General features: G+C 50.6%; 1 protein-coding gene across 4 annotated transcripts; it reads right to left on the minus strand.

The window, feature by feature from the left end:
• Positions 1 to 1,407: 1,407 nt before the first annotated feature.
• On the minus strand, positions 1,408 to 11,986 carry GPKOW (G-patch domain and KOW motifs). 4 transcript variants are annotated; one of them, XM_030933763.1, is made up of 12 exons: positions 11,791 to 11,986; positions 10,866 to 11,020; positions 10,642 to 10,766; positions 7,973 to 8,082; positions 5,548 to 5,761; positions 5,197 to 5,304; positions 5,044 to 5,116; positions 4,176 to 4,278; positions 3,846 to 3,969; positions 3,682 to 3,751; positions 1,866 to 1,951; positions 1,408 to 1,768 (listed from the first exon to the last, which is right to left on the minus strand). In XM_030933763.1, exons 1-12 carry the CDS (start codon positions 11,964 to 11,966, stop codon positions 1,634 to 1,636), a joined length of 1,479 nt encoding a protein of 492 aa, XP_030789623.1. In that variant the 5' UTR covers positions 11,967 to 11,986; the 3' UTR covers positions 1,408 to 1,633. The 4 variants fall into 4 exon arrangements, with proteins under 4 accessions (XP_030789623.1, XP_030789622.1, XP_010360902.1 ...); XM_030933762.1 differs by having other exon boundaries at positions 4,984 to 5,116; XM_010362600.2 differs by lacking the exon at positions 5,197 to 5,304.
• Positions 11,987 to 13,024: the final 1,038 nt, after the last annotated feature.

The following is a 13,024-nucleotide window of genomic DNA, read 5'->3' on the forward strand; positions in this document are numbered from 1 at the left end:
TCACAGAAGCCGTTGCTGCAGTAACCACTGCTGCAAGAGCAACTTTGGCAGCAGGCAGGTGCCAGGCAGCAAGCTGAGAGAACACTGCACATACTCAAAGCGTCTTCAGATACAAAGCTTTGTTTGTGCACAGTGAACAAGGGGCAGATTGGGAAAGCCTCCTTATATTGTCCACATTTCCCTGAATGTAAGGAACCCTGTCCTCAAAATGGGGATCAGCAGGGCTCCTTTCAAGGCAAAGCAGAAAAAGCCCCAGTGGCTTGTCAGGGGAGACCAGGAGCTCTGGCTGGAGCTAGGTGTTCTGGACAAAGGGCCATATTCAAGAACTTTGGGCCCCATTTTCAAGCGTAGGCTTAGGAAAAAGATGAATTCCAGGAAATCTGAAGCTGATGAGATATCTACTTTAGCATTGTGGCACAGGGAGAAGATGGAAGGTGTCTGAAATGGCCGGGTTATGTGGTGTTACAGGGCAGAGACAGAGCCCCAGTGCCATTCCCTGGGGAGCTTTAGCCCTTCTCAAAGGTGCTACCAAGGCTGGTTTATTATGACTGGAGAACGCAGGAGGCCTCCTTGACAGAGTGAAGTGCATAAAGCATAGGAAACGGACTACTGGACATGAGAAGTTGGGAACATCCTCCCTATGATTAAAAAAATACAAGCCAGAGACCAGGCGCAGTGGCTCAGTGCCTCCAGTGCCTATAATCCCAGCACTTTGCGAGGCTGAGAAGGGAAGATCACTTGAGCTCGGGAGGTCAATGCTGTGAGCTATGATTGCACCACTGCACTCCAGTCTGGGCAACAGAGGAACACCCCAGGCTCAGCATATTCTCTGGGGGTCCTGCTCTAAACTGAGAGTGAAAGCATACTCTGCTGCTAGTTGCTAGAGTTCTTGCTCAGGAAGTTGTTCAGAGATATAATATTTCAGATTCCACAGCAGCTAAAGATTTTTTTTTTTAGACAGAGTCTAACTGTCCCCCGGACTGGAGTGCAGTGGTGCGATCTGGGCTCACTGCAACCTTTGCCTCCTGAGTTCAAGCGATTCTCTTGCCTTAGCCTCCTGAGTAGCTAGGATTATAGGTGTGCACCATCACACCTTGATAATTTTTTGCATTTTTGTACTTTTAGTAGAGACAGTGTTTCACCTTGTTGGCCAGTCGGGTCTTGAACTCCTGGGCTCAAGCGATCCACCCACCTCAGCCACCTAAAGTGTTAGGATTACAGGCATGCACCATTGTGCCGAAGCTCATAGTTTCTATATTCCAAGAGTGAGCTCACAATCAAATGAGTCCTTTAACTTGTCCTGTACCCTGAGCAGAAAAGCAAGGCTGAAAAATGAAATGGTTCCCACCTCAGTCAACTCAGTTCCCACCTTAACTCGCAGCTCATCATACCACTTATGATTTCATCTTTCTATTAAGTACTTGAAATGGTTTTTATTATACCCTAAATTTTGGTAAACCTTGGGTTTGTTTCTAGCTTCCCTACTGGTTTACCCATCCCTTTCCCTTGTCCTTGTCCCAGGACTGCACCAGAAGTGGAGGATGGAACAATGATCTTCCCACCTTCTTGAAGGCAACTTTCTCATATGGTACAGAACTGGTACCAGCCTGGGGGATGGGAGGAGTCCCATGGGTCAGTCATCATCTGTGTCACTAGGGCCCATGTACTGGCAGATGGCATCGTAGTGAAGCTCCACCACCTGATTTTCTCTTGGCAGCTGCACCAAAGCCCGGCTCCGTGCTCTGTCCCGGCTCAGCAAATGTCCCACCTGGAACAGAGGTGAAGTGGAATCAACAAGGCCAGCCTAGACCCTGGGACAGACCCTGAACGACCCACAAACCTCTACTGCCAGGTCTGAGACTCACCCTTCCAGCCTGTGGGCCCAGCACGACCATCACACGGTCACCCTCTGCCTTGGGAACCAGGGTCTCCAGCATGTCTTCCCTCAGGCCTACAGATAACGGAGAGGGGAGTGAGGCCCACAGCAAGGACCAGCCCAGCCAGCATCCTGTCAGAAGGGCCTTTCCTGGCCAGGCGTGGTGGCTCACACTTGTAGTCCCAGCACTTTGGGAGGCTGAGGTGGGAGGATCGCTTGAGCCCAGGAGTTCGAGACCAACCTGGGCAAGATGGTCAGACCTCGTCTCTACAATTTTTCTTTTTTTTTTTGTTTTTTGACATCGAGTTTGGCTCTTGTTGCCCAGGCTGGAGTTCAATGGTATGATCTCGGCTCACGGCAACCTCCACCTCCTGGGTTTAAACGATTCTCCTGCCTCAGCCTCCTGAGTAGCTGGGATTACAGGCGCCCACTACTGTGCTTGGCTAATTTTGTATTTTTAGTACAGACGGGGTTTCGACATGTTGGTCAGGCTGGTCTCGAACTCCTGACCTTAGGTGATCCACCCTCCTCGGCCTCCCAAAGTGCTGGGATTACGGGCATGAGCCACTGTACCCAGCCTACAAAAATTTTAAAATTAGCCAGGCGTGGTGGTGAGTGTCTGCAGTTCCAGCTACTCAGGAGGATGAGGTGAGAGGATGGCTTGAAACCAGGAATTTGAGGTGGCAGTGATCCATGATGGTGTCACAGCACTCCAGCTCATGCCTGTAATCCCAGCACTTTGGGAGACTGAGGCAGGCGGATCACTAGGTCAGGAGTTCGAGACCAGCTTGGTCAATACGGTGAAAACCTGTCTATTAAAAATACAAAAATTAGCTGGGTGTAGTGGTGGGCACCTGTAGTCCCAGCTACTCAGGAGGCTGAGGCAGAAGAATTGTTTGAATCCAGGAGGTAGAGGTTGCAGTGAGCTGAGATCGCGCCACTGCACTCTAGCCTGGGTGACAGCAAAACTGTGTCTCAAAAAAACAAACAAACAAACAAACAAACAAACAAACAAAAAAGAAGGGCCTTTCCCGTATTCCCTGGAGCCACTCTACACCCTGTTGACAGATGGAGTCCCACCACATCCATTTCACAGATGAAGAAGCCTAAGGAGTAGTTTACAAAAATCACTGTAATAAAAGGAGCATGTCTATATGGTGGTGGTGATAACAACAGGCACTTTTTATTGTGAGCATGTTTTAACCCCTGCCCTGCACTGAGAGCTCACTACACATCCCTTCACTAAGGCACCAATCACAAGAGGAAGAAATAGTAATTTCCATGCTAATTTGACAGACCGGAGGCTGGGTGCAGTGGCTCACGCTTGTAATCCCAGCACTTTGGGAAGTCGAGGCGGGAGGATTGCTTGAGGTCAGGAGTTCAAGACCGGCATGGCCAACATGGTGAAACTCCATCTCTACTAAAAGCACAAAAATTGGCCAGGTGTGGTGACGCTTGCCTGTAATCCCAGCTACTCAGGAGGCTGAGGCAGAAGAATTGCTTGAACCCGGGAGGTGGAGGTTGCAGTGAGCCGAGATCACGCCACTGAACTCCAGCCTTGGTGATAGAGCAAGACTTTGTCCCCCCAAAACAAAGAAAGAAAGAAAAAGAAAACTTGACAGACTGGGAGAGTGGAGTGAGGCTCAAGATAACCACCATCATGGAAGTGTTTAATGCTCTATAAGAGGATGCTAGGCCTTGCAAAATACCTGAACTCTGCCCAACCTCCCAGCTTTGCCTGGGCCAGGCTCTGGGCCTAAGACACTCTTCTTGATCAACCTCCAGCTGCCATCACTCAAACTCACCTTCCAGGACTCGGCCTTCATCTGTCCGACATACACAGCTATCTGGGCTTAGGACATCTTCAATTATCATCTGGGGATACAGGTCAGGGGGATGTGAGATTTTAGAGAGGTAGGGGGGCCCAGTCCCTGGGGGGAGAAGGGGACTCAAGCTGCAGGGTTTCCACCTTGGTGTTGTAATATTGGCCTCCTTTATACATCTTGTCCACAAAACGCACGCGCAGGTCCCTGTGCAACCAGTGCTGACTCCTGGGGGCTGCTTTCTCACTCTTGGCTGCAGGCCCATCCAGTCTGTGGAGAAGGTCTGAGCATCAGGCTTAGCTCTTCATCAGATGCACTTTACAGTTGCCCTCCCTTTGCCTATGCTATGAAACCCACCCACAATGCAGTTCCCAGTTCCTTCTATGAGCCTGCCTTGCCTTGGAAGCCTTCCCTGGCTGCTCGAGCCTACCCACAGCCCTGCCCTCTTGACCCCTCCCATATGCTCAGAGTCCCACCGGTCTGGAAGGTGTTTCCGCTTCCTCTCTGAGTTGTCCTGCTGGACGTGGAGTTCTTGATTCCGGACGGTCTTCCGTGATGAGGCAGTTCCGTTCTGTTGCCCTGGGGAAGGAAGTTTTGCTCACCTGGCCTGTTCAAGAGGTTAAGAGAACCAGGACAGAGCCTCAGTGTCTCACTGCCCTTTCCTTCCAAGGCCATGTCTCAGCCTAGAGCCACCTCCCACCTGCCAAAGTACCCCTCTCACCCCTCATGCATTTGCTAGTAGAATGCCTCTCCCCGACCTCTTAACCATTTCAGCTTCCTTCAGGAACCCTCCCATAGCTGACCTAGCCCACACCAACAATGCTCACCTAGTGTCGACTAGAGATTTCCGGAAAGCTCTGTCTGTACCCATTTGCCAAACTGCCCCATCCTACTGAAATGCCTTCGCCTGTGCTGTTCTGTCTGTCTAGAATTCCTTCCTTCTTGGTCACACCCTAATCCTAGCAGTTCTCACTCCCTAGTAAAAGAGAGGTTCATCACCCCAAATGGACAAAGATCTCGAGGGTAGGAATTGCTTTCTGCACCTGTTTCTTCCCACTCAGAGACAGGCTACAGACCCCGGGGTACGACATTGACCTTTCTCCAATCAAATGGAATAAGTCACTTATGTCCATTCTCACCTCCTGACCTGTGATTGGAAGTCATACCTGCCAGGCACACTGCTGCCCCTCCCTGCTGCAGATCTAAAACCACCCCATGAGCCAGGCCCTGCCACCCCTAGGAATGCGTCGTCAACTCCCCTAGCTCTACAAGAGGCTCACTCACTAAGGTCCAAGGTGTTCTTGTTAAACTCCTGCTGGGAGACAGGCCGCAGGCGGTACTCACTAACAGTCACCACCCGGCTCCCCACAGCCAGACGAACCATGGCCCGAACATTGTCAGGATCGAGGCCTTCCACCTAAAGTGTTGAGGGGAAGAAGTCAGGTAGGGGTTGTGGACTCCACCCACATTCCTAGGACCAAGATGTCAATCCCTTACCTCTAAGAGGCCTGCTTCCTCTGTCTTCCCAACCAGACTCTGACCCCTAAGTGGGACCAGGTCTGGTTCCTGTGTCTCCCTCAGCTGACTGTGGGGCTTCCTTGGATCCTTTAAGCATTTAATCCTCAGAGACTTGTGGCATATGGCACTCTCTTCCTTTTAGCTGGGAACTGAGGCTCACAAAGGCCAACAAGTGGTCCCGGGTTACTGAGTGAGGCAGTGGGCCAAGCAGACCTAAAAGACTAGGACTCCCAGCCTTTCTACCTCAAACCCAATTATTCCTCCATCTGACCCTCGGATCAACCTTCCCTGCTGCCTGTTTTGGGCTCCCAGGATATCTTGGTTCCTTACCTTCCCATAGAGGCCTCGGTGAGGGCCAGAAAGAACCACCACAGCTCCTCCTGGCACCAGCCCTTGGAGCTGATCTTCCTTATCCTTCTCTTGCTCCTCATCTGGCCTTGGCATGTAGGAGGGGCCGGTGGGGGTCAAGGCCTGGGCCTCAGTCAGGTTGGCACCCAGCCCTAACCCCTTGGGCCTCAGTGAGTTGACACAGGGCTTCACTACTCTGCAGGGAGAATATGGGTTTGTTGGAGAGGATGCAATAGTCTTCAACACCTTATTTACCTCCTCTCCCTGCCCAAACCCCCGCCCCCACCATTGACATTTTCTTTTCTTTTCTTTTCTTTTTTTTTTGGAGATGGAGTTTTGCTCTTGCCATCCAGGGTGGAGTACAATGGCTCGATCTCGGCTCAATGCAACCTCCGCCTCCTGGGTTCAAGCGACTCTCCTGCCTCAGCCTCCCGAGTTGCTGGGGTTACAGGCGCATGCCACCATGCCCAGCTAATTTTTGTATTTTTAGTAGAGACAGGGTTTCACTATGTCAGTCAGGCTGGTCTCGAACTCCTGACCTCAGCTGATCCGCCCTCTTTGGCCTCCCATAGTGCTAGGATTACAGGTGTGAGTCACCGTGTCTGGCCCCCATCGATATTTTCAAGGTTGCCCTTTCCGATCTCATATTAGGACTGTTTTTGACCTACAGAAACAGCAATTTCATTTGGTTCAACCTAATAACATGTGGCATATACCATCTATTACATGATATCTACAGTGAGATCAGAGGCAGATCACTGTAACCAAATATATACTATTTCTACAGGGGAAATCATATGAATATTCACACCAAGCAGGAGAAACGGACTATAAATACTCAACATGGTTGGGCACGGTGGCTCATGCCTGTAATCCCAGCACTTTGGGAGACCGAGGTTGGCAGATCACCTAAGGTCAGGAGTTCAAGACAAGCCTGGCCAACATGGGGAAACCTCATCTCTACTAAACATACAAAAATTAACCAGGCGTGCTGGTGCATTCCTGTAATCTCAGCTACTCAGGAGGCTGAGGCATAAGAATCACTTGAACTCGGGAGGTAGAGGTTGCAGCGAGCTGAGACTGTGCCACTGCATCCCAGCCTGGGTGACAAACAGAGACTCCATCTCAAAAAAAAAAAAAAAAAAAAAAATCAACGCCAATTCAGGTCATAGTTGGCTGCCAATGGGTTATGAAAAAAATGTTTGGTTTTCAGAATTCTTGAGTTTGCAATTCAATTGCGAAGAAAGGGTTGTAAGTCTGCATGACAATAGCAAATGTTTAGTCTACGCTTTCTTGGGGTCAGGGCCTACTGTATGTGCTTTACGTATATAATTTCTTTATCTTTTTTGTTTTTTTTTTTTGAGATGGAGTCTCACTCTGTCGCCCAGGCTGGAATGCAGTGGCGCGATTTCGGTTCACTGCAAGCTCCGCCTGCCGGGTTCACGCCATTCTCCTGCCTCAGCCTCCTGAGTAGCTGGGACTATAGGTGCCCGCCACCATGCCCGGCTAATTTTTTGTATTTTTTTTTTTAGTAGAGACGGGCTTTCACCGTGTTAGCCAGGATGGTCTTGATCTCCAGACCTTGTGATCCACCCGCCTCAGCCTCCCAAAGTGCTGGGATTACAGGCATGAGCCACCACATCTGGCTCTAATTTCTTTTCTTTTGGTTTTTTTTTTTTTTGAGACGGAGTCTCGCTCTGTCGCCCGGGCTGGAGTGCAGTGGCTGGATCTCAGCTCACTGCAAGCTCCGCCTCCCGGGTTTACGCCATTCTCCTGCCTCAGCCTCCCGAGTAGCTGGGACTACAGGCGCCCGCCACCTTGCCTGCTAGTTTTTTGTATTTTTTAGTAGAGATGGGGTTTCACCATGTTAGCCAGGATGGTCTCGATCTCCTGACCTCATGATCTGCCCGTCTCAGCCTCCCAAAGTGCTGGGATTACAGGCTTGATCCACCGCGCCTGGCCTAATTTCTATTCTTAAAATTAATTAATCTTTTGTAGAGATGGGGCCTCCCTATGTTGCCCAGGCCAGTCTCAAACTCCTGGGGTTAAGTGATCCTCCTGCCTCAGTCTCCCGAAGTGCTGGGATTACAGGCATGAGCCACTACCTGGCCTATGTGTATAATTTCATTTAACTCTCACAACAGACCTGTGAAGTCAGTACTATTACCTCCATTTTTCAGATGAAGAAATTGGTGTCCCTAGAGGCAGACTTTATATAAATGGGATTCTATTAGAGTTTCAAAGGGCAAATGGGAGTTTAAAACAGTAGTAGAAGGGGCTACTGAATTAGTTAGGGCGATAATGTATCCTCCCTCCCTGCCTGGAGTGGTTCTGGTTTGGCAATGACCCTGGGGATCTTGATTGCAGCCTGATCTGTCTGTCCCCTCGCCCCTATCCCAGAACTCACTGATTGAAGGTGCGGCCGATGCCCTCGCCAGGTTTCCAGCCCATGCCCCGCAGCATGGCCAGCCCATAGGCCTCCACAGGGACCGCCTCATAATTAGCCTCCTCTGGCACCTACAGGTTCAGGTAGAGGAAGGAGGGTCAGGCTTTGCTTACACTGGGTCCTCTGTCTGAAGTGCACTTGCTGCCACCCACTGGGAGACCTGCTACGCATCTTTTCCAATCAGCTCAAGGGTGTTTTGATTTCCTCTTTCCATCCCTCACTGTACTCCTCCGTGTTCAGTCCTTCAACAAATAGAAAGCACCTAGTCTATGGCAAGTACTGTTCTAGGTACTGGAGATGAAGCTGTGAACCAAACAGACAAAAACCCCTACCCTTGCAGAGCTTCTGATCTAGTTGTGGAGACATACTATAAATAAAACCCAGAAAACATGATATGTCAGGTGGTGACGTAAAGAACAAGAAAGCAGAGTAAGAAGAAGCAGAGGGATGGAGAGGGAGTGCCTCTGGGTTGACATTTAAGCAGAGATCAGGAAATGATAGCAGAGGGAGCCATGAGGATATGAGAAGAAAGTGTCCCGAGCTGAAAGCACAGTAACAGCAAAGGCCCTGAAGCTGGACAAGGCTTGGTATGTGTGAGGGATAAAAGTCACCATGACTGAAATGGAGATAGTGAGAGTAGAGAGCAGAGAAGGGTGGGGAAGAGATCAAATCAGGAGAGCTGGGCAGGAGTCAGAGGACCCTGAGCCAGGTGGGAGCCGTAAGAGGGACCAGTGAGGAAATTACTCTAATAGTCCAGATGAGAGATGCTGGTGGCTCAGCCCTTTGCAGTGGTATTGGTGGTGGTGAGAAGTGGTCAGTTCTGGGTGTCATTTTGAAAAAAGATGAAGGATTGCGCTGGCAAACTGTATGGGGCATGAAATAAAGAGGGGAATTGAGGATGACTCCAAGGTTTTCTTTTTTTTTTTTTTTCTTGAGATGAAGTCTTGCTCTGTTGCCCAGGCTGGAGTGCAGTTGCACAATCTCAGCTCACTGCTACATCAGTCTCCTGGTTTCAAGCGATTCTCCTGCCTCAGCCTCCTGAGTAGCTGTGATTACAGGCATGTTCCACCATGCCCGGCTAATTTTTGTATTTTTACTAGCGATGGGGTTTCGCCATGTTGGTCAGGCTGGTCTCGAACTCCTGATCTCAGGTGATCCGCCCACCTCAGCCTCCCAAAGTGTTGGGATTACAGGCTCGGCCGACTCTAAGGTTTTTATGCTGAGTGAGAGGAAGGATGGATGGAATTTTTGGTCACCTGATATGTATAAAGCTGCAGGAGGAGGTTTATAGAGGGAAAAATTAGAGGAATGAGGTTAAAGCTGGAACAGGATGAAAGGATGAAGAGGGAAGTGAGGGTCTTTTTCTTTAAAGATGAAGGAGCTGGGCACAGTGGATCCTGCCTGTAATCCCAGCACTTTGGGAGGCCGAGGTGGGTAGATCACCTGAAGTCAGGAGTTCAAGACCAGCCTGACCAACGTGGCGAAACCTCGTTTCTACTAAAAATACAAAAACTAGCCAGGCGGTAGTGACACGTGTCTGTAATCCCAGCTACTTGGGAGGCTGAGGCAGGAGAATCGCTTGATCCCGGGAGCGGGAGGCTGCAGTGAGCCGAGATCATATCACTTCACTCTAGCCTGGGCCACAGGGCAAGACTCTGTCTCAAAAAACAAAAAACAAACAAACAAAAAAAAAGTTGAAGGAAATCAGAGCACATCTGAAGGCTGAAGAGAACAGTTCAGTTGAAAGAGAGTGTTCTGGGGCTGTAGGAGAACTAGACTCCAAAGAAGCAATGCAAGAAATTTATGAAAGAAGAGGTGAAAAGTCAGGTCTGTGGGTATGAAAGACAGACTTGGTTACTCCTGTAGACACGCCTCTCACATCTCCTCTTGTCACCTCCCATCATCACTCCTTCCCATTCACTCCAGACACACCACATGTTGCCTCACTGATGGACACACACCACATCGATTTTCTGCCACTATGCCATTGCTTGGGCTGTTACTACCAACAAGAGTACTCACTCTGTTCTTCCCTCTCACTAAACCCTACTTATCCTTCCAGACCACTCTGGTCTAAGTCCCCAGCATCTCTAGCCTGGACTACTCATCCCCTTGCTTCCACCTTCACTAATGAGTCTGTTCACAGCAGCCAGAGGGATGCTGTCAAATCATAAATCATATTTCATCTATGCTCAGGGCTTGCCCAGGCTCTCATCTCACTCAGAGTAAAAGCCAAAGTCCTCACAATGGCCTACAAGGCCCTGCCTTGTCTAGCACCCCCATCTCCTTTCTGACTTCGTCTACTATCCCTTCCCCTCACTCATTCCACTTCAGTCACACTGGTCTCCTTGGTGTTCCGCAAACACTCTAGGCAGTGTCTACCTTCAGGGCCTTTACATTTCCTGTTCCCTTTGCTGCACACCTCGTTCAGATAATCCTAGGATTCAAGTATGTTTTTAGCATCCAGATATCCAGATTCATTTGGTAATGCTTCCAAAAAGGATGATAGGAGAAAGGACAGGTGGCGGGCCTCTAGCACACACAGACTTTCCCCACTATGTGCAGGGACACAGCCTGGCAGACAGGGCAAAGAAAGGCTGGGGCAGGAGGGGGACAAGGGGCCAGCTCACTGTCTCTGCCCGGGGTTCGCTGTCTGCCCCTTCCCCGCTGGGGGTGCATCCTTTCTGGATCATGGGGATAGCGAGCGTGGGGTCGACACCCGCATTCTCTCTCTCTTCCAGAGACTTCTTGGATTCTAAGGGAAGAATAGGAGGGAGCAATGAAGTCCCACTCTATCCTTCCACCTTCTTCATCTTCTTCCTTCACTGGGGAAGGGTAAAGGGGCATCACTCACCCTCAATGAGCTCCTTCACAGCCTGGGACAGCACCCCATCTGCCAAGGCCTCAGTATCTGTGGATGGCCCAGGGGGCCGGGCTGGTGGCTGCCTGCGATGGCCATTCTGGATCAAAGGGATGACGAGTTCCTTGGGGGCTTCCTGGGGCTTCACACTGATGTGGACACAGAGGGGTGGGGTTGGGAGAATGGCAGTGTCAGTGGGTCACACTCCTTTATTCAGAGAAAACACGAGAGCCAAACTCACCCCAGCCCCACAGACCATGCCTTCTCTACTCCATGTCTGGATCTCCTGTACCTCTCTGATAGTGCATTCTTTGGATTATCTCCCCCAGTGCCCCCAACTCGTAAATGTCAGTGCCTTCGAGAAACAAGTCCTGGACTCTCTGTTTAACTCAAGACCGGCTTCCACAATGGCCCACAAATCACTATCTTCAGCCTAGACCCTCCCCAGCTCCAGGTTCCCAAACAGCTTCCTAGATGCCTGATTCTCTTCTGGAAATCCCTCCCTCAGACTCTCCTCTCCTCATTAAGCTGATGGTGGCCTCCATCAACCTGAATCTGCCGCTCCTTCCCGTTCCCCATATCGGAGACCTACCACTTCAGCTGAGACACTAGCAAGTCCTGTCATTTTCTCATTCTTTCCTTCTCCCAGAACGCACACACCTCAGTGTCTTCAAGTCCTAGACACTTCTCAGTAATACATCCTTTCTTCGCAATTCCCACGGCTATCAGGCCCAATTTCCCCACCCCTTCTATACACCCCTCCTATAAACTCCCGCCTTCTGGCCTCCACGAATTTACTCAGGCTGTGTTTCAGGCTTAACAGGTCACTGTCACCAAGACAAACGACTGAGTGAGATTCCTCCCTCCCGCTTACGCCCACCGCAGCGATTTCCAAGGTGTGAAAGACCCAGCGCGTCACCTCTGCAGCTCCCTCCCTTCCACGGTTTTCAAGAAATCCTTCTCCTCCGGAGATGGCCTCGCGCCGTCTCTCGAGTCGGCCAGCCGCCTCCGTGCGGACATGCGAGTGAAGCTGAATGAAATTGGGGCAGTGGAAGCAGCCGTCAGCGGCAAAACACCCTCTTCGGAGTCAGCCATCTTGCCCCTTTTCCCAGGCCCGCGCGCTGCTTGCTGGGAAATTTAGTTTGGGTTCAGATCGCTAGGGGCCGGCCAAAGTGCGTAAAAACTACCTTCCCATCAACCACTGTGGCACCGGCGGGAGGGGGCGGTAAGGGGCCGTGGGAAGTAATTGTCGCTCTTTCAAACGTCGTGGGAGTGCGTCGCGCCAAGTGCACAGGGAAATGTAGTTTTTTGTTTTGTTTTTTTGTTTTTTGTTTTTTTTTTTTTAAAGATGGAGTCTTGCTCTGTTGCCCAGGCTGGAGTGCAGTGGCGTGATCTCGGCTCACTGCAACCGCTGCCTCCTGGGTTCAAGCGATTCTCCTGCTGCAGCCTCCCGAGTAGCTGAGGCTACAGGCATGCGCCACCACGCCCGGCTAATTTTTGTATTTTTAGTAGAGACGGGGTTTCACCGTGTTAGCCAGGATAGTCTCTATCTCCTGACCTCGTGATCCGCCTGCCTCGGCCTCCCACAGTGCTGGGATTGCAGGCGTAAGCCACCACGCCCGGCCGGAAATGTAGTTTTTAGCGAGGTAGGCATAGTGGAAGGTGGATTCATTCTTGCCAGGCATTGATTCCTTCCTGTAGGCGTTTGACAAGTATTTATGGAGCGCCTACTGTGTGCCCTACTCATGTGGGAAGTGTTGATGAAGTAAATCATTTAGAAATAATCAGCCGGGTGTGGTGGCGTGCACCTGTAGTTTCATTTACCCCGCAGGCTGAGGCAGGAGGATGGCCTGAGGCCCGGGAGTTCGAGGCTGCATTTAGCTCTTATCGCGCCACTGCATTCCAGCCTGGGTGACAGAGCGAGACCCCGTCTCTAAAAAAGAAAAAGGCAGGGGCAGGGGCGGGGGAAGGAGTGTCAGTTGTCTACAATAATAAATAATAGACATAAAAAAAGTGCCTACTGGCCGGGCGTGGTAGCTTATGCCTGTAATCCCAGCATTTTGGGAGGCCTAGGCTGGTGGATCACCTGAGGTCAGGACTTTGAGACCAGCCTGACTCATATGGTGAAACCCTGTCTCTACTAAAAATACAAA

The sequence above is a fragment of the Rhinopithecus roxellana genome, chromosome 7 (assembly GCF_007565055.1).
Source record: "Rhinopithecus roxellana isolate Shanxi Qingling chromosome 7, ASM756505v1, whole genome shotgun sequence".
NCBI classification, from domain to species: Eukaryota; Metazoa; Chordata; class Mammalia; order Primates; family Cercopithecidae; genus Rhinopithecus; species Rhinopithecus roxellana.